Here is a 22,054-nt window from a genome sequence, read left to right on the forward strand (position 1 = left end):
TTTAGTAGCAAATATAATTTGCAAACCTATCATTTTATGAAATAAGCTTTCCTTCTATTGGTTAGCTTCAGTTTACCCATTCTGAATAGTGTTGTAATGATTAGTTTAAGATTAGCGTTTCACTTAGAAACAAAAGGAGTCTTTAGGGTTAAGCAGACTTTGCCTGTAAGCAGTAACTTGTTGCATGTAATATCATGTCTGCATAGTTGTGTGCCCATAGTCAGTCATATTTCCAACTATCAACCCTGCTTGTACTAATTATGGGTCACATAGCAAGGGTGATAACACAATTTCATTTTGTACTTACCAAAAAGTTTGCTTCTGCCTTGTCTATCTATCTACTGTATCTATCTTTGCAACGCCTCTCTTTTTTGAAACTGCTATCTTTCTGTCTCTCTGACACAGTCTATCTTTCTCTCCCCCGCCTCTCTAGAAACCACAGCCTGCGGTACTGTCCTTCCTTATTTATTAAAGACTCCACACCCTCCTCTAGGTTTCCTGTCTTGCTCAGGTACATTGTTTAAAGACTGCAGCTTTGAAATGCATCTGGATGAGACAGGACCGGATCATACTCAAAATTAAATAGTCCACTTGGCAGCGAGCAAGATTAATTTTATGGTAAGGAGCGAGTGTGCCACTCAATTCACATTTAATGTTGCAGAGAAAAAGAATCTGTAATACAAAAAAAGGCTAAAACATCAATGCTAAGGAAGGTAGTTTCCACACATTATGGCAAAGCATTTTTTAGGTGTTTAGCTCCATGCTTTTTAATCTGGCTTCATTTGTAGAAAATACCTTCCGACATTCACTTCCAGGGATTTTTAAGAATCATTAAATGTTATTCTTTGTTTTTTTATGCATTGTATACTGAAAATGCAATATGGAATGTGATAATTGTAATTGCTATGCTGTATATGTATTGATCAGGGCTTAATTTGTGTTGGAAGTTGGAACGCAGTTCTAGCATTTACAGTATATTAGCATTGTAGTCACTAATGTTTAAAGATAACTTTAATCTTCCTGCTAATGTTTAAAGATAACTTTTAAATATCTCATCAGTTTTGAGTTCCACTTTTTAGCAGCGTTTCTGTTCTTTTTTTTATTAGCAAAAATTAAGCACTGCTTTTGTTATTATAAACTTTTTCCATGATATTTATATTCAAGTCTGATTTGGAACAATTGGTATGTTTTTTATTACTGTTGCTTCGGTAACCAAAGGTGCTGAGTAACTTCTCATTATGCATTTCAGCTGCAATGTTTTTTTTGTGTTAGACCAGTTTCATAAGCAACAGTAGCAACAATTTCAAAAGTAACAGGCATCATTTCCTGAAAGAGTGTAGGGCAAGAGGTGCAATGAGATTGCTCAATAATGGGGGTGTCAGTGCTCACTGACTGGCTTTTATTGCAATGAACTCCAATTTGACTGTGAACATTCAAGCTAATGCACTGAGGTGACTTTTAAATAAAAGCACATTCTGTAATAATTGATATAGCTCTGCTCCTGGGCTTCCCTCTCAGGTCACAGCATTCATAGTTTAAGAGGGAAGTCCAGGAGCAGAGCATTTTGGGTCATGTTGGAAGGTGTGTGTATATATATATATATATATATATATATATATATATATATATATATACACACAGTTGTGCTCATAAGTTTACATACCCTAGCAGAATTTGTGATTTTCTGGCCATTTGTCAGAGAATATGAATGGTAACTCACAAACTTTTCTTTCACTCATGGTTAGTGGTTGGGTGAAGCCATTTATTGTCAAACAACTGTGTTTACTCTTTTTAAATCATAATGACAACAGAACCTACCCAAATGACCCTGATCAAAAGTTTACATACCCTGGAGATTTTGGCCTGATAACATGCACACAAGTTGACACAAACGGGTTTGAATGGCTACTAAAGGTAACCATCCTCACCTGTGATCTGTATATATATATATATATATATATATATATACTAAATAGGTTCAATTAAGAAGCAACGATATGTAATGATAGTAATTATACAATAGGAAACGGATATCAGAAATCACTAAGAGCATATAAGAAGCAACGGGATGCAGGCAATTTACCTACAATCAAAATCCTAATGGACAAAATACCAACAATCATTGGCCGATGGTCAAAATACCGACAAGGTCAAAATACCGACATGGTCAAAATGCAGACATTAAAAATGTAGACACTGTCAAAATACAGACAGTTAAAATGTCGACAGATCAAAAAATCGACATACGTTTTTCATGATTTTTTCATTGAAACCGACTTGTTCATATTTTACCATCCCAGTGGACGTAGAGAGGGGAAATATAATAGTGTGCTGAGCGCAGCAAGGCACTGCGGGGGTTATTCCGACCCATTCGCACGCAGCGGTTCTTCACTGCGGTGCGAACGGGTCAGAAATGCGCATGCACGGCAGACGCATTGCGCGCACGCGTCATTGCCTGGTGACGATCGACTCGTCAAGGCATGGTGAGTCCAACGCAGGTGTGTCGAGGCGTTTGGAAGGCGAATGTCTGACGTCAGGACCGGGACCTTCATCGCTGGATCTGTCGCACTCGGAATGACCCCCTGTGCCCGAAGCAAGGAGACGCAGTACACTTATACCGTTCCATGTCGACATACACCCCCCAAAAAATGAAAACCGTGTGTCTATTTTTTGACCCGTCGACATTTTGAATGTTGGCATTTTTGACCGTGTCGACATTTTAAATGTCCGTATTTTGACCTTATCGGTATTTTGACCATCGGTCAATTGTTGTCAGTATTTTGACCATCGGGATTTTGATTGTAGGTAAATCATACCATTACCGCAGCAACATGAATCCAGGGCTTAAATAAGGTTATTTAAACCAAGAAACTCATTAAGACCTTTAGGCACAATTGTATTGAGACAATGTATCCAGGTAGTCTCACATTACTCTACGTCCACTAACACCTCCACAAATACTGACAGAAACATGATCTATTATTTTATAACTGAGAGATGATAATCACAGTGCACGGTTCTTTATGTAACGACTTTGTATCATACACTTTATCCTGATGGAAATGCCTTATTAAAATTGGCATTGAAACGTTGATCTTTAACACTGCCTGCTAGTGCCTTTTGTTATGCTTTGAGTGCCGCGCCAAATGGATTATGGATATGGGGTAAATGTAATAGGGTCCGAGTTGCCAGAAGTCTGGGAGTTTGTTTGAGAATGGACGTCTATCTATCTATCTATCTATCTATCTATCTATCTATCTATCTATCTATCTATCTATCTATCTATCTAGACACGCTACAGTGCAGCAGCTCACCGTCAAAATGAACCTGGAAGCTACCAGACTGGTGTCTAAAGCGGGTGTACTGTTTTACCGACGCTTGGTATCCCGGTGCCCAGCATACCGGCGCTGGGATCCCGAGCGCCGGCATGCCGGCAGCGGGGTGAGCGCAAAAGAGCCCCCTGCGGGCACAGTGGCGTACACTATTTATTCTCCCTCCAGGGGTGTGGTGGACACCCCAAGAGGGATAATAGTTGTCAGTATGCCGGCTGTCAGGATCCCGGCGTCGGTATGCTGAGCGCCGGGATCCGACAGCCGGCATATCGAATGCCTCCCGTCTAAAACGACAGTTCAGCAAACACTTCTGCGTATATATATATATGTCTGATTGGAACAGCACTGTTCACAAGTGTGTACAGCTTGCTTGAGTGCCCTCTGTGCAGACTGAAGGAAGTAAGCGGCACTCCAAGGCTTGTATAAGTAGTTTATAAGTAACATCAACAGCATGCTAAAAACACAGACGTGAAGTTAGGCTCTGAAATGCTAGTGTATTTAGCATGCTGTTGATTTATCTGTAATCCAAATACAAGACTCGGAGTGCCACTGACTTCCTCTCTCTCGCTCTCTCTCTCTATATACAGTATATATATATTAGCTGAATAACCGTGCTTCGCTACGGAATTTAAAGAATAATGCCAATCTTTGTCAGCCCGCTCCTATGGGCTTCCCCGGATTGATGCAGTCAAAATGCTGGTGCTGAGGAGAATAATCCGCCTCCTTCTCTGCCCCGTCCTGATTCTGATGCTGCCCTGCTCAGTGCTGTAAATGCTGGGATTACAGGCCAAGCTACACCTTCTGTATGGTAAATATGTTAGGTTTGCAGGTTGACTCTATGTCAAAGGGAAAAGAGAGGGGTGAAATCCTTAATGGCTTCTAGTGAAACGATTGCTGCCTTCTAGATCCAACGGTGGACTTATCCCAGATAGTCCAAAAAATGAAACAGAAGGAGTAGTGGTGGTGTGGACTAGATGGCGCTATCGCTCAAGCAGTGATGGTAAATGTGAGAGTGCCAAAACAAATACTTAGCTGTACTGTCTCCCGGCGAAGAGTCAGGTATAATCTATGTCCAATTTATGATGCCAATAGGAGCGGTAGTCCGCCGCAGAGAAGCCCCCTCAAATCCAACGCGTTTCGAGTCAAAGGACTAGTTTTCAAGGCAATTGAAACGCGTTGGCTTTGAGGGGGCTTCTCTGCGGCGGACCTGTCTTTTTGGACTCTGAGGGAAGATATGATCGAGTATTCCATCATTGGATATTCAACCACCATGGTAACCCCTTTGGAATGATGTCGTTGAAAGAAACCGTTATATGAGGATATCTACTGTCCCTCACGTGAGTGTTAGGTACGCCCTCTTCAACCACCAATTGATAAAGAGCACATCACATCTTTAAAAGATACCTTTATGGGCCTGTCACCACCTGTCTTTGTGTAAGTCAGCTGTGTTCATATGAGGATACTGTTTCTATATGTTTGGATTGAAAAGATCACCTATTCTCTGACCATTCACATTGCCTAGAGAAGCCTACCAGCTCCTATTGGCAAAAAAATCCTAGACGCTATATCTCTATATTTATTTAGTTTCAAGCAACATTACTACACATTTTATTTTTGTTTTGTTTTTTCAATATGGCTGAGCTCTCCATCATAAATTCGACATAGATTATACCTGACTCTTCGCCGGGAGACAGTACAGCTAAGTATTTGTTTTAGCACTCTCACATTTACCATCACTGCTTGAGCGATAGCGCCATCTAGTCCACACCACCACTACTCCCTCTATGTCAAAGGGCCCTAGGTCTCCTTGCTTAGCTTCGACACTAAAGTATGCTTCTGCCCCCACCCATGTGTGCCTCTGCCCCTACCCGTGTGTGCATTTGCCCTTACCCATAGGTTCCTCTGCTCCTACCCATAAGCCCAGGCTTGGACTGGCCCACAGGGGTACATGGGAAACCACCGGTGGGCCCCACTGCCTGGGGGCCCTCCTCCTGTTCTAAGGATCAGGATCCAGACTGTGTACTTTAATTATACATTATACATATATTACCTTATACTGGACTATAGTGTGTTTTCTAGAGTGCATTGCTAATAAGTAATCTGGTACATTACCATGCATGCGGCAGCTGAATTTACTGTATATATTTATGAAAGGGCCCAGGCGTTGCACTCTCTAATCGTTGGTCAAACCAATGAGGTAGCAGGCCACACCCCTCTGCAGAATGGCCACACCCCTAACATGGGCCCCTACCACTGCATTCCCCCAGTGGGCCCTGCATGCCCCAGTCCAACACTGCATAAGCCTATGCCCCTACCCGTGTGTGCCTCTGCCCCTACCTGTGTGTGCCACTATCCTTACCTGTGGGTACCTCTGCCCCTACCTGTGGGTGCCTCTGCCCCTACCTGTGGGTGCCTCTGCCCCTACCCGTATGTGCTTCTGCCCCTACCTGTGGGTGCCTCTGCCCCTACCCGTGTGTGCCTTTATCCTTGCCTGTGGGTGCCTCTGCCCCTACCCTCTGCCCCTACCCGTGTGTGCCTCTGCCCTTACACGTGGGTGCCTGTGCCCCTACCCATGTGCGCCTCTGTGTAAATTGCTCCAGCCATTCCAGAGTTATGCTGAAAACTATAGATTTTTACATGTCACCCCCTTCACACCCCCACCCCTAGGGGTGCTAGGTGTGTCTTACCCCCACAGTATTTTTTTCCAGATTGTAAGTCATACATATGTGTCCCGAGTTTGGTGTAAATTGCTCCAGGCATTCCAGAGTTGTGCCTGAAAACTATGCATTTTTACAAGTCACCCTCTTCCCACCCTCACCCCTAGGTGTGCTAGGGGTATCTTACCCCCACAGTATTTCTTTCCAGATTGTAAGGGATATGTGAACCAAGTTCAGTGTAAATTGCTCCAGGCATTCCAGAGTTATGCTGGAACATATATACATACATACATACATACATACATACATACGTTTTTATTTATATAGGTAGATGAAATGTAACATAGGTATTCTGCAGGTGGGAAATAGAAAAACTACATAATCAGAATTTTAATAAACCTCCCCTAAGGGGATGAAAAGATGGTAAACATAATGGCGTCATTATCGATGCGTGGCTTGTGTTGCATGAACGATAATGCCCAAATGGACAAACGGATCAAAATTTGGATTGCACCTCCAGTGTGTAGAATTTAATAAACTACAAAAATGGTCTTGTAACTTTTTACCGTGTCTTTTTACGGGTGCTCCACGGGTAACGGTAAGAACCATGGATTAATATTTACTTACATTAAGATGTTTAAAATTTACATCTCTATAGATTTACCAAATTTTTAACACTCATTTATATTTACAACCGTGAAAATCAGAAACTCCCATGTGAAGAACGGATAGAACAGCTAGAGGAGGAAACAGTATTGAATCAATAATCAATAGATTCTATGGGCCAAGGCATAGGGGAAACTATCTCCACTAGGTGCCAGAAATAATTATCCTGGCATGGTTAAGGCAAATGGTAATTTAATGAAATAAGCTAGGCCAGAGGTTCCCAAACAGAGTCCTCAAGTCACGGTACAGGTTTACACTTTAAACTTTAAACTATATCCATGGCTCAGCTCAGATGGTTAAATCAAACTGATTGAGGTAGTAATTAAGACACCTGTGGCCAAGCTTGGATATACTTAAAACTTGGACCATTAGGGTGCCTTGATGACCGCGTTGGGATCCACTGATTTAGGCAAGAAAAGGTCCTCTTTCTGGTGGAAGCACTGGTCATTGTTGGCTAAAGGACTTTTTGCCCTTTCCTGAACATACACCATAGGCGTTATCACAAAAGTTCTTGCGTAGCTTTAAAAAACCCAAAACTTTATGTAAATTTTGAAATATAGAAACATAAACAGTAGTAGACAATGAAAACATATATAAAAACAGCAATCAGCCTAAGTACAACATATCACGGAAAGAGTAACAGAGAATGTTAAACAGTGTAACATGTATAGAGAGTCTGAAATTCTAACAGATATAAAAAAAAATGCATCAGTTATAATAAATGAAGGAAGCAACATAATTATAGGGCAAGGGTGGGAGGAAGGAAGAAAAAGGTGGGCGTATGGAGGCTAATCCTGAGTACCCCATAAAAGCCACAAAGGAAAAATAAAAGCATAGACTCAGTCAAAGAGCAAAAGCCTGAAAGGACAACATTTCAGGCGTAGGGTAGAGAAACCATGGGTGACAAATGATGACATTTATATGGGAGATGGGTGCACTGATGTCAAAGGGGTTTATGATTGTTTCACCGGTGGTAGGGATACCGGAGGTCAGCATACCGACCCCGGGTTCCCGGCTGCCAGAATGCCGGTGGGGAGACTAGCGCAACGGAGCTCCTAGCGGGCTCACTGCGCTCGCCCATGCAGCGGGATCGGTTCTGTTACCACTCTATGGGTGTCGTGGACAGTCCCTGTCTGTCAGCATGCCGACTGTCAGCATTGCCAGCAATTGCATTGTCAGCGATCGGGATCCCGGCGTCGGAATCATGTGACCGCATCCCGTCAAAGGCATATACTTTTCTCATAAAATCTGGAGCCTTTGACTGTTTCAATCAAAATGTAAACCTCCTGCCCAGTAATAATCAAGAGCTACAGTTAAAAACATTTTCATGGCAATAATAACTCGCTGTTCATCACTGGTAGTTCTGCAGTTTGGAAGGTGTGTATCAATGTCACTTTTGAAGGAAATGTTTTTTATGAATGAATGAAAATGATGTGATCACCTGGCAAAACCAAATGCACTTCAGAAAAATCATGGAGTCAAATGATGGGTCCCCTTAGTACTTATTGATCACCTATAATTACTGGACAATAATGTGTGTATGGAGGGAGAGAACTATATGATGACACCGGCAACTTTGTGGGCACCTAGATTTAAAAGAGGGGAGTTCTCTTTCAAATTATGTGGGCCACTAGTACTTTTTATTGGGTGATCACCAAACAATATTACCCTGCACTCTGGTAAATAGACATTTTCAGTATATGTGTGGAAGCAGAGGCAGAACTCTGGGAGGCAACGGAGTCAGCTGCCGCCGGGCTCCTGCTTTGAGCCGGGTGTTCAGCAACATTAATCAATTAAGTTAATTGACAGCAGCCGGTACCTCTTCCGTAGCAGACTTCCCCACTAGTCACTGCACCTTACAAATCATACCCTCTTTATTATAGATATACTGGAAGCAGATACCTTACTGATGAAGCTATTTGCTCCTATAAAGGAAGCATGACAATTCTAACTATATGAAGTTATTTCTCTGACAATTACACGTAATTTTATATAGTTAGAATTCTCATACTTCCTATACAAGAGCAGATATCTCCATCAGTAAGATGCATGCTACCAGTGTAAAAGGTTGTGGGTTCTAATCCTGGATATGACACTTGCAAATTAATTGTCAGAGAAATAATCAGCATTGTGAGTGACTGAGCAGATCTATGTAGTGTGTGGTTGGACCACTACATAGATCTGCCTAGTTGGAATGGTTTTGTAGTAGCTTCATATAGTTAGAATTAGAGATGAGCGGGTTCGGTTTTACTCGGTTTTACTCGGATCTCAAAATGGCATCTTATTGGCTCACGGATTATATATAGGGGGGGGGCACCAATATTTTTCTTGCCTCCGGGCAACTGGGATAAACTTACGCCACTGTGTGGAAGGGCATTACATGTTACTCCCATAATTATTTTTGGAAATGTGGGGTCACTCCCACAAGAAAGAGGGGAGTCCCCTCTTTCAAATTATGTAGCACCAGCAGCAGCTCAACTACACCTGTGATAATATATCACATAATTCTACGGGGGAAAAAAGTTTTCCAGAGATGGGAAGAGCACATTGGGGGAGATTCAAATGTTTGAAAAGTCGGTTGGGTGTCTGTTTTTTCCTGTCTATTAGATAGGAAAAAAACAGACACCCAACTGACTTTTCAAACAATTGAATCTCCCCAGATTGTGTCCAATCTCTCCCATACTACTCCACACACAAATGGCGGCACCCTGTCTTGAAAGAGGGGAGTCTCCTCTTTCAAACAATGTATCCCCTTAGTATTTATTTTATGGTAATCATCAGACAGTAACCGAAACAATACACACAAAAATAAAATTCCACAGTTTGGGTGGATCTAATGCCCTTATCTACCCATCGTGTGCCAAATAAAAAAAGTAATCCCTCAATTAATGCATTAGGTAAGTTATAAAATGTTGGCCTAATATATTCTTCCTACACATAGCAAACATTTAAAATGCATTTTCATTTCAAGTGCAGTTTTTTATTTGTCACATAGAATCCTGTTTTTTACTATTTTGGAAAGGTGGATTATTGGTGAAACAAGAACCACAAAGCGTTTATTTCAAAAAAACTTTTTTTTTTGGGTAATTTAGGTTAAAAAAACTGACGTGTTTGAATAAGTAAAAACATGGCATATGCTAAAAATACAAAGACTTCTGAAACAATCAAGATATAATTTATGTGGATACTGCCTACAAAACTCAGGGCCTAATTCATACCTGATCGCAGCAGCAAATTTGTTAGCAGTTGGGCAAAACCACGTGCACTGCAGGGGGGGGGGGGGGGGGGGCAGATATAACATGTGCAGAGAGAGTAGATTTGGGTGGAATGTTTTCAAACTGAAATCTAAATTGCAGTGTAAAAATAAAGCAGCCAGTATTTACCCTGCACAGAAATAAAATAACCCACCCAAATCTAACTCTCTCTGCACATGTTATATCTGCCCCACCTGCAGTGCACATGGTTTTGCCCAAATTTGCTGCTGCTGAGATCTGAATTAGGCCCTCAGTGTTATTGCTATTGGAATGTGATGAGCAATGATGTCGGAAAATGGCCTCAGCACAAGGATAAAAAAAAAAACTCTCAGCAGTGAAGAGGTTAAAATACAAACAATATATCTAAGAAAGTTATTTATTAATTATATTAAACAGGCATTATTAATAAATTGTTAATTAGCATAAAAAATGTAAACTGTTCTATACTTGCCTACCCTCCCGAAACGTCCAGGAGGCTCCCAAAAATCGTGTGGTGCTCCCAGACCCCAAGAAAGATGATCAAGTCTCCCGCGTATCCCGCCAGCTCATTGCACCCCCCTACCCCCTCATCTGCACACAAAAAAGCACAAGTGGGCGGTCTGAGGGGGCCCGATGATGCAATTGTCCCTGACTTGCATCATCGTAGTCCCACCACCCACTATACATACCTGTTTTCTTTGCACTGTATAGCAAAGAGCATGGCCATGATGACACGATCATGCCACCACGCCCCCCTTAAACAGCCCACCTTCACACCGGCCATGCCTCCTATGCTCCAACCAGACAGCCCCCTCTCGGAGGAGGGGGCAGCACAGTAAGTAAAGGCCCATACACACTGGGCGATTATGAGCTGAAAGCAGATCACTTTTGGTATTTTGAGCTATTTCAGCTCAAAACCGCCCAGTATGTATGCCCCGGTGATGAGCGATGATCGCTGATGCGCGCCCCCGCTTCATCGCCGGCAGCTGCCGTTCATCTGCTGGTATTACCAGCAGATGAACAGCGGGGCGGACGGCTTTCCATTAGAGATGAGCGGGTTCGGTTCCTCGGAATCCGAACCCCCCCGAACTTCAGCCTTTTTACACGGGTCCGAGGCAGACTCGGATCTTCCCGCCTTGCTCGGTTAACCCGAGCACGCCCGAACGTCATCATCCCGCTGTCGGATTCTCGCGAGGCTCGTATTCTATCGCGAGACTCGGATTCTATATAAGGAGCCGCGCGTCGCCGCCATTTTCACACGTGCATTGAGATTGATAGGGAGAGGACGTGGCTGGCGTCCTCTCCGTTTAGATAGAGAGTGAGACACTTGATTTACTAGTAATTTAATTTTAGTAATTTTGGGGAGCATTAGGACTGGAGTACTCAGAGAGTGCAGAGTTTTGCTGATAGTTATACTAGTGACCACCAGTTTTATTTATTATTTAAAATCCGTTCTCTGCCTGAAAAAAAACGATACACAGTCACATACCATATCTGTGCTCAGCCTCAGTGTGCTGCATGATTGATAATATCATCTATGTATATCTGACTGTGCTGAGTGCTCACTGCTCACACAGCTAAATTGTGGGGGAGACTGGGGAGCAGTTATAGCAGGAGTACATAACAGTGCACACTTTTGCTGCCAGTGTGACTGACCAGTGACCACCAGTATATTGTCTGCCTGAAAAAGTTAAACACTCGTGTGGTGTTTTTTTTTTTTATTCTATAAACGCATTCTGCTGACAGACAGTGTCCAGCAGGTCCGTCATTCATTATATTTTAATATATACCTGCAGTAGTGATATATATATATTTTTTATATCATTATCATCCAGTCTATACTAGCAGACGCAGTACGGTAGTCCACGGCTGTAGCTACCTCTGTGTCGGCAGTGCTCGTCCATAATTGTATACCTACCTGTGGTGGTTTTTTTTTTTTCTATCTTCTTCATACTAGTAGTTTAGGAGTCTGCTGACAGTGTCCAGCAGGTCCGTCATTATATAATATATACCTGTCCTGCAGTAGTGATATAAATATATTTTTTATATCATTATCATCCAGTCTATACTAGCAGACGCAGTACGGTAGTCCACTGCTGTAGCTACCTCTGTGTCAGCAGTGCTCGTCCATAATTGTATACCTACCTGTGGTGGTTTTTTTTTTTCTATCTTCTTCATACTAGTAGTTTAGGAGTCTGCTGACAGTGTCCAGCAGGTCCGTCATTATATAATATATACCTGTCCTGCAGTAGTGATATATATATATTTTTTATATCATTATCATCCAGTCTATACTAGCAGACGCAGTACGGTAGTCCACGGCTGTAGCTACCTCTGTGTCGGCAGTCGCTCGTCCATAATTGTATACCTACCTGTGGTGGTTTTTTTTTTCTATCTTCTTCATACTAGTAGTTTAGGAGTCTGCTGACAGTGTCCAGCAGGTCCGTCATTATATAATATATATCTGTCCTGCAGTAGTGATATATATATATATATATATATTTTATATCATTATCATCCAGTCTATACTAGCAGACGCAGTACGGTAGTCCACGGCTGTAGCTACCTCTGTGTCGGCAGTGCTCGTCCATAATTGTATACCTACCTGTGGTGGTTTTTTTTTTCTATCTTCTTCATACTAGTAGTTTAGGAGTCTGCTGACAGTGTCCAGCAGGTCCGTCATTATATAATATATACCTGTCCTGCAGTAGTGATATATATATATATTTTATATCATTATCATCCAGTCTATACTAGCAGACGCAGTACGGTAGTCCACGGCTGTAGCTACCTCTGTGTCGGCAGTCGCTCGTCCATAATTGTATACCTACCTGTGGTGGGTTTTTTTTTCTATCTTCTTCATACTAGTAGTTTAGGAGTCTGCTGACAGTGTCCAGCAGGTCCGTCATTATATAATATATACCTGTCCTGCAGTAGTGATATATATATATTTTTTATATCATTATCATCCAGTCTATACTAGCAGACGCAGTACGGTAGTCCATGGCTGTAGCTACCTCTGTGTCAGCAGTGCTCGTCCATAATTGTATACCTACCTGTGGTGGTTTTTTTTTTTCTATCTTCTTCATACTAGTAGTTTAGGAGTCTGCTGACAGTGTCCAGCAGGTCCGTCATTATATAATATATACCTGTCCTGCAGTAGTGATATATATATATATATATATATTTTTTATATCATTATCATCCAGTCTATACTAGCAGACGCAGTATGGTAGTCCACGGCTGTAGCTACCTCTGTGTCGGCAGTCACTCGTCATCCATAAGTATACTAGTATCCATCCATCTCCATTGTTTACCTGAGGTGCATTTTAGTTGTGCCTATTAAAATATGGAGAACAAAAATGTTGAGGTTCCAAAAATAGGGAAAGATCAAGATCGACTTCCACCTCGTGCTGAAGCTGAATCTAAAATAAAATCATCGGAGGAGAAGCGTAAACTTGCCAATATGCCATTTACCACACGGAGTGGCAAGGAACGGCTGAGGCCCTGGCCTATGTTCATGGCTAGTGGTTGAGCTTCACATGAGGATGGAAGCACTCAGCCTCTCGCTAGAAAAATGAAAAGACTTAAGCTGGCAAAAGCACAGCAAAGAACTGTGCGTTCTTCGAAATCACAAATCCACAAGGAGAGTCCAATTGTGTCGGTTGCGATGCCTGACCTTCCCAACACTGGACGTGAAGAGCATGCGCCTTCCACCATTTACACGCCCCCTGCAAGTGCTGGAAGGAGCACCCGCAGTCCAGTTCCTGATAGTCAGATTGAAGATGTCAGTGTTGAAGTACACCAGGATGAGGAGGATATGGGTGTTGCTGGCGCTGGGGAGGAAATTGACCAGGAGGATTCTGATGGTGAGGTGGTTTGTTTAAGTCAGGCACCCGGGGAGACACCTGTTGTCCGTGGGAGGAATATGGCCATTGACATGCCTGGTGAAAATACCAAAAAAATCAGCTCTTCGGTGTGGAAGTATTTTACCAGAAATGCGGACAACATTTGTCAAGCCGTGTGTTGCCTTTGTCAAGCTGTAATAAGTAGGGGTAAGGACGTTAACCACCTCGGAACATCCTCCCTTATACGTCACCTGCAGCGCATTCATCATAAGTCAGTGACAAGTTCAAAAACTTTGGGCGACAGCGGAAGCAGTCCACTGACCAGTAAATCCCTTCCTCTTGTAACCAAGCTCACGCAAACCACCCCACCAACTCCCTCAGTGTCAATTTCCTCCTTCCCCAGGAATGCCAATAGTCCTGCAGGCCATGTCACTGGCAATTCTGACGAGTCCTCTCCTGCCTGGGATTCCTCCGATGCATCCTTGCGTGTAACGCCTACTGCTGCTGGCGCTGCTGTTGTTGCTGCTGGGAGTCGATGGTCATCCCAGAGGGGAAGTCGTAAGACCACTTTTACTACTTCCACCAAGCAATTGACTGTCCAACAGTCCTTTGCGAGGAAGATGAAATATCACAGCAGTCATCCTGCTGCAAAGCGGATAACTGAGGCCTTGGCATCCTGGGCGGTGAGAAACGTGGTTCTGGTATCCATTATTACTGCAGAGCCAACTATAGACTTGCTTGAGGTACTGTGTCCCCGGTACCAAATACCATCTAGGTTCCATTTCTCTAGGCAGGCGATACCGAAAATGTACACAGACCTCAGAAAAAGACTCACCAGTGTCCTAAAAAATGCAGTTGTACCCAATGTCCACTTAACCACGGACATGTGGACAAGTGGAGCAGGGCAGACTCAGGACTATATGACTGTGACAGCCCACTGGGTAGATGTATGGACTCCCGCCGCAAGAACAGCAGCGGCGGCACCAGTAGCAGCATCTCGCAAACGCCAACTCTTTCCTAGGCAGGCTACGCTTTGTATCACCGGTTTCCAGAATACGCACACAGCTAAAAACCTCTTACGGCAACTGAGGAAGATCATCGCAGAATGGCTTACCCCAATTGGACTCTCCTGTGGATTTGTGGCATCGGACAACGCCAGCAATATTGTGTGTGCATTAAATATTGGCAAATTCCAGCACGTCCCATGTTTTGCACATACCTTGAATTTGGTGGTGCAGAATTATTTAAAAAACGAGAGGGGCGTGCAAGAGATGCTGTCGGTGGCCAGAAGAATTGCGGCACACTTTCGGCGTACAGGCACCACGTACAGAAGACTGGAGCACCACCAAAAACGCCTGAACCTGCCCTGCCATCATCTGAAGCAAGAAGTGGTAACGAGGTGGAATTCAACCCTCTATATGCTTCAGAGGTTGGAGGAGCAGCAAAAGGCCATTCAAGCCTATACAACTGAGCACGATATAGTAGGTGGAATGCACCTGTCTCAAGCGCAGTGGAGAATGATTTCAACGTTGTGCAAGGTTCTGCAACCTTTTGAACTTGCCACACGTGAAGTCAGTTCAGACACTGCCAGCCTGAGTCAGGTCATTCCCCTCATCAGGCTTTTGCAGAAGAAGCTGGAGACATTGAAGGAGGAGCTAACACAGAGCGATCCCGCTAGGCATGTGGGACTTGTGGATGGAGCCCTTAATTCGCTTAACAAGGATTCACGGGTGGTCAATCTGTTGAAATCAGAGCACTACATTTTGGCCACCGTGCTCGATCCTAGATTTAAAACCTACCTTGGATCTCTCTTTCCGGCAGACACAAGTCTGCAGGGGTTCAAAGAACTGCTGGTGAGAAAATTGTCAAGTCAAGCGGAATGCGACCTGTCAACATCTCCTCCTTCACATTCTACCGCAACTGGGGGTGCGAGGAAAAGGCTCAGAATTCCGAGCCCACCCGCTGGCGGTGATGCAGGGCAGTCTGGAGCGACTGCTGATGCTGACATCTGGTCCGGACTGAAGGACCTGCCAACGATTACGGACATGTCGTCTACTGTCACTGCATATGATTCTCTCCCCATTGAAAGAATGGTGGAGGATTATATGAGTGACCGCATCCAAGTAGGCACGTCAGACAGTCCGTACTTATACTGGCAGGAAAAAGAGGCAATTTGGAGGCCCTTGCACAAACTGGCTTTATTCTACCTAAGTTGCCCTCCCACAAGTGTGTACTCCGAAAGAGTGTTTAGTGCCGCCGCTCACCTTGTCAGCAATCGGCGTACGAGGTTACATCCAGAAAATGTGGAGAAGATGATGTTCATTAAAATGAATTATAATCAATTCCTCCGTGGAGACATTCACCAGCAGCAATTGCCTCCACAAAGTACACAGGGAGCTGAGATGGTGGATTCCAGTGGGGACGAATTGATAATCTGTGAGGAGGGGGATGTACACGGTGATATATCGGAGGATGATGATGAGGTGGACATCTTGCCTCTGTAGAGCCAGTTTGTGCAAGGAGAGATTAATTGCTTCTTTTTTGGTGGGGGTCCAAACCAACCCGTCATTTCAGTCACAGTCGTGTGGCAGACCCTGTCACTGAAATGATGGGTTGGTTAAAGTGTGCACGTCCTGTTTATACAACATAAGGGTGGGTGGGAGGGCCCAAGGACAATTCCATCTTGCACCTCTTTTTTCTTTCATTTTTCTTTGCGTCATGTGCTTTTTGGGGAGTGTTTTTTGGAAGGGCCAGCCTGCGTGACACTGCAGTGCCACTCCTAGATGGGCCAGGTGTTTGTGTCGGCCACTAGGGTCGCTTAGCTTACTCACACAGCTACCTCATTGCGCCTCTTTTTTTCTTTGCGTCATGTGCTGTTTGGGGAGTATTTTTTGGAAGGGCCATCCTGCCTGACACTGCAGTGCCACTCCTAGATGGGCCAGGTGTTTGTGTCGGCCACTTGGGTCGCTGAGCTTAGTCACACAGCTACCTCATTGCGCCTCTTTTTTTCTTTGTGTCATGTGCTGTTTGGGGAGTGTTTTTTGGAAGGGCCATCCTGCGTGACACTGCAGTGCCACTCCTAGATGGGCCAGGTGTTTGTGTCGGCCACTAGGGTCGCTTAGCTTACTCACACAGCTACCTCATTGCGCCTCTTTTTTTTCTTCTTTGCGTCATGTGCTGTTTGGGGAGTATTTTTTGGAAGGGCCATCCTGCCTGACACTGCAGTGCCACTCCTAGATGGGCCAGGTGTTTGTGTCGGCCACTTGGGTCGCTGAGCTTAGTCACACAGCTACCTCATTGCGCCTCTTTTTTTCTTTGCGTCATGTGCTGTTTGGGGAGTGTTTTTTGGAAGGGCCATCCTGCGTGACACTGCAGTGCCACTCCTAGATGGGCCAGGTGTTTGTGTCGGCCACTTGGGTCGCTGAGCTTAGTCATCCAGCGACCTCGGTGCAAATTTTAGGACTAAAAATAATAGTGTGAGGTGTTCAGAATAAACTGAAAATGAGTGGAAATTATGGTTATTGAGGTTAATAATACTTTGGGATCAAAATGACCCCCAAATTCTATGATTTAAGCTGTTTTTTAGGGTTTTTTGAAAAAAACACCCGAATCCAAAACACACCCGAATCCGACAAAGAAAATTCGGTGAGGTTTTGCCAAAACGCGTTCGAACCCAAAACACGGCCGCGGAACCGAACCCAAAACCAAAACACAAAACCCGAAAAATTTCCGGTGCACATCTCTACTTTCCATAGCGTCCTGCTATGGAAAGCCGTTCACCCCCACTGACATTGCTGGGCAGGGGGGAAAAGTGCTCAGTGTGTATGCACCTTTAGTATGCACTGTTCCCCTTGGTTTCATACACAAATAGCACCTACAGTAACACACATTTGTTTTTGTTTTTTAACCACATTAGGTGAATCACCACATATTTTTTGGCTTTTGGCAGTCTCTAAGCTTCTATTTTCACTTCCGTTCCAATTCATGTTTTTTAGTTCACTTAAGTTAGATTTTGTATAGTACAGCATGTCACATTTCATTAAGAGTACTTACTATAATTGGTAATTTATCTTTAAATGTAAAACTAACATAAAAGTTAATCCAGGGTTTAAAAAGCACCTTGTTACATTCCAAATGATAAAATAAACAACAAATAGGCATTTAATTGTATTTGTACATTTTATAAATTCTTGCAAATAACATATTTATTTTTGTACTGCTAACTTTATTATTAGTTCTAGTAATTTCCTTTACCAGATTTTTTAGAACAGGAAGTAAGCGCACAGGAATGTTGTTTCTCAATACCAAATACATCACATTTTGTATATATTGAGTTAAAATAATTATTTCATATAGTATTACAGTTTTTTACGTATATCTTCTCTTTAACTTATATTACTATGTTACTATTACTACTATATTAGTTATATTAATAGTAGTAATAAAAATAATAATAGTAGTAGTATTAGTAGTAGAAGAAGAAGTAGTAGTAGTAGTAGTAATAATAATAATAATAATAATAAAAAAAAAATAAACTATACTATTTTGTACTAACTTATTTTTAAAATCTATGTTACAGGCAGGATGTCTCCTCCATCAACAAAACTTCTACTGATTTATACATCATTCTTAGCTGCAACTGCTTACAAGCTCCCACTTATGGATGAATCCCCTTTGGCTGATCATATGGATAAATTACTAAAGAGATCAAACAGTTCTCCCCTTGGCATAAACTACCAGCTGAACTGGGCAACATCGGACATATTGGATGATGCATCCCCCATTTTTTTCCGCATGAAAAGAGAAATGAATGATGCCACATCAACTATCAGCTCTGAAAGTACCTCAGAATCACCACTGCAAGAATTCTCTGATAGCACCGCACATATTCTGGAGGCAGTTAGTACACTTCTTGATGAAACTCAGACCATGGCTCTCCTTAGTAGAGATGACACCACCCCTTTTATGGATATTGAGCAGACAACGAAAGAAGCTGGAGAGAAGCTTGGGGAAGTAGAGACAACACGCCTAGATAAATTAGTAACAGAAGTAAGAAAACCATCAACCACTGACTCTACGCTAATTCCCACCACATCTGAAGAATTATCAATTTTCACAAGTAGTAAACCTAATAAAGGCACTACAGTTATCCAAATCCACTCAACAGATATGCAACACACAAGCAGCATACAGACTAGCACCAGTCAGAAACTGTCGGAGGATACGCCATTTACACCAGTTATGCACTTAAATGATATAACAACAGAACATAATAGTACCATTGGATGGATTCCAGTTTCCTCTGGCTCCTCACAGGCGATAGTAACACAACCACGCATGACTACATCTTCAGAAGACAAAATACATACCCAATCTCTAATGAAACAATGCATGATAACTATTCTCATTCTTGCTGTTGTGTGCACTGTCTTCATTGTCACTACGATCGCACTTGCTGCCAAAATTTCTTCTCTGAAGCAAAAACAGAAGCGTTACACAGCCAGCTACACAGAAATGAGGTGTATCTCTTCTCTGCTGCCAGACAGTGACCAGCAGGGAAAAGCAAAGCCTAAAAAACTGAAGACATTTGGTGCCAATATAGAGGAGAACGATGATGATAACACCACCCTTAATAGCTTTCTTCCCGAATAGTGGAGTAACAAGATGTTAGCTAAAAGACATGTTTCTTTACATCTTCTAGGATGAGTACTAGATCATAACTAGTGCACAACAGATATGCTTAATATGTATTAACATCTTGTCTGCCTGAGTGGGGGAGTTAAAACTCTCCCCTCCGGCAGTCCCTGCTAGAATACACAGGACATCAGCCTAGTGCTGATGTACTGTGTCTCACTCTCAACCCCGGCTGGCTCCACTGAGCATGTGCGAGATCTTGCTACTATCGCAAGATCTCCTGTGCAGTCAAGAGCCAGCAGCTGCCACAGACAGGGACAGAATTATTCCTGCTATAGAGATAGGGCAACATCACCTGCAGCTGTCGAAATCAACTGACCGTTCATACATTGCCCTGCATATACGTCTGCTATCTTTTAGTTCGATACGGTAATACATGGGGGAGAAGTGCGTTGATACCTCTTCCCCCCCATATCGACCCTTCTTACATCTACCCCAGGGTTCATTATACTAACCTAAATAAATTTATCATGGTCTGTTTAAATTCTGTTAGGGTGGAGGTGTCACAGGGGGTCATTCCGAGTTGATCGTAGCTGTGCTAAATTTAGCACAGCTACGATCTTCTTCCCTGACATGTGGGGGGACGCCCAGCACAGGGATAGCCCGCCCCGCATGTCAGTCCGGCCCCCCGTCGCATAAGTGCAAAGTCATCGCACAGCGGCGATGCCTTTGCACTTCGAGAGTAGCTCTCGGCCAGTGCAGCTTTAGCGTGCTGGCCGGGAGCTACTCATCGCTCTCCGGCCCGCAGCGGCTGCGGGTGACGTCACGCAGCCGCTGCGGGCCGCCCCCCGTTCAGTCCGGCCAAGCCTGCGTTGGCCAGACCAAACCCACGCCGTTCCGCCCCCTCCCACCCAGCGATCGCCTCTGCCTGTCAATCAGGCAGAGGCGTTTGTATCCCTGCTACGGCCTTCGGACTTCTAGCATGCGCCGGCACCCTACGGCGCAGTAGGGACCCGTTCGCTCTGCTGCGTTAAAATGCAGCGAGTGAACGGGTCAGAATGACACCCACTGTACGGTGACTGGATTGCATAAGTATGCACTACAGGTGCCGTATATGTAACATATGCAGAGAGAGTTAGATTTGGGTGGGTTATATTGTTTCTGTGCAGGGTAAATACTGGCTGCTTTATTTTTTATACTGTAATTTAGATTTCAGTTTGAACACACCCCACCCAAATCTACCTCTCTCTGCACATGTTACATCTGCCCCACCTGCAGTGCAACATGGTTTTGCCCATTAGTGTGCTTTTTTGGTTTGCTAACAACCATGAATAAGGCCCATAGTATAAAATGTAAGAAGGACCACACAACACAACTACATGATATGTTGGCCTCTGCAGTGTGTGCACGAGTAACAATTCATTGGATACAATCCCTGGACACAATATGTTGTGTCATCGTTCCAAAGATTTCATAGTGTGTATGCTAGATATCGTGTTATGAGATTGTATGATTGTAAGTGAACTTGGAACAACCATTGTATCATTTGTTAGACTGTTCAAGCTTATTACCAAACCAGATGATGGCACAGGAAAAGTTATAAGATTTATTTTGATAGCAAAGAAATTACTTGGTTTAATTTTAATAAGAAAACCCTATATAATACAATGAGTATGCACTTCTCATGTACTATTGAAGGTCGCAAATAAATATTTGTAAAATACACCCACAAAATGATGTAACATAAGCATGAGCAATGGAGCATACATAAAGCAGCTGAACAGAGGCGGTAATACCAAGAGGCCCATTTATCAACAAGTGATCAAACTCATTGTGAATAATAAAACTCATTGCGTGTGATAAATGGTGCACCAGCCAATCAGCTCCCAACTATCATTTTTCTAACACATGACAGGTAGGAGCTGATTGGCTGGAACACCAGTTATCATACACAAGTTTTATCATTCACAGCGAGTTTTATCACTTGTTGATAAATGAGCCCCCAGATCTGCATATGGTTGCAGGCCTATGAGTCCTGTTGGGGAAAGAGCGCTATATAAATAAAATTATTATTATTATTATTATTATTATTATTATTATACTTTGTTTTGTTGGCATAAATGTGTGTATTATACTAAGCAAACTGGCGTACACCCAATTTAGCATGACTCCCTTGGTATGCAGAAATGTTGTCTGGTTGGACCATCGATTTCACATAGATCAGACTGGAGAAGACACACTATAGTCTGTGCTTGCTCGCATTAGTATGTATGTACTAAGGGCCTAATTCAGACCTGATCAATCCTCTGCAAATTTGCAGAGGTCTGAGATCAGATAGCCGCCGCCCATAGAGAGTGAAAACCCACCCCATGTAAGTGTGCAATTGCATGCGTACACCGTGCAAAAACTTCGCCAGACAGTGGACATCTGCAAATCCGTTCGCAACTCACTCACCATCTAATTATTTTTCCAGGCTGTGCGTAGCCCAGGACTTACTCCTACAGTGCAATAGAATCAGGCTGTTGGGGGCCAGAGCTGACGTCACACACCCTCACAGAAAACATTTGGGAATACCTGCATTTTTCCTGACACTCCCAGAAAACGTCCAGTTACCACCGACAAACGTCCTCTTCATATCAATCACCTTGCTTACCCCTAGTGATCGAAATTTTCACACCATTTGT

General features: G+C 43.3%; 1 protein-coding gene across 1 annotated transcript; it reads left to right on the plus strand.

Annotated features, from left to right (window-relative positions):
- The first annotated feature begins 480 nt into the window (after window positions 1-480).
- On the plus strand, window positions 481-20,182 carry SELPLG (selectin P ligand). Its single transcript, XM_063913530.1, has 2 exons — window positions 481-618; window positions 18,316-20,182. The coding sequence occupies exon 2, from the start codon at window positions 18,321-18,323 to the stop codon at window positions 19,386-19,388; it is 1,068 nt and encodes a 355-aa protein (XP_063769600.1). The 5' UTR covers window positions 481-618; window positions 18,316-18,320; the 3' UTR covers window positions 19,389-20,182.
- The last annotated feature ends 1,872 nt before the right edge of the window (window positions 20,183-22,054 follow it).

The sequence above is a fragment of the Pseudophryne corroboree genome, chromosome 1, assembly GCF_028390025.1.
Source record: "Pseudophryne corroboree isolate aPseCor3 chromosome 1, aPseCor3.hap2, whole genome shotgun sequence".
In the NCBI taxonomy this organism is placed as follows: Eukaryota; Metazoa; Chordata; class Amphibia; order Anura; family Myobatrachidae; genus Pseudophryne; species Pseudophryne corroboree.

Excerpts from the sequence above, each read along its gene's own strand:
- SELPLG (XM_063913530.1), top strand. The coding sequence starts at position 18,321 with ATGTCTCCTCCATCAACAAAACTTCTACTGATTTATACATCATTCTTA.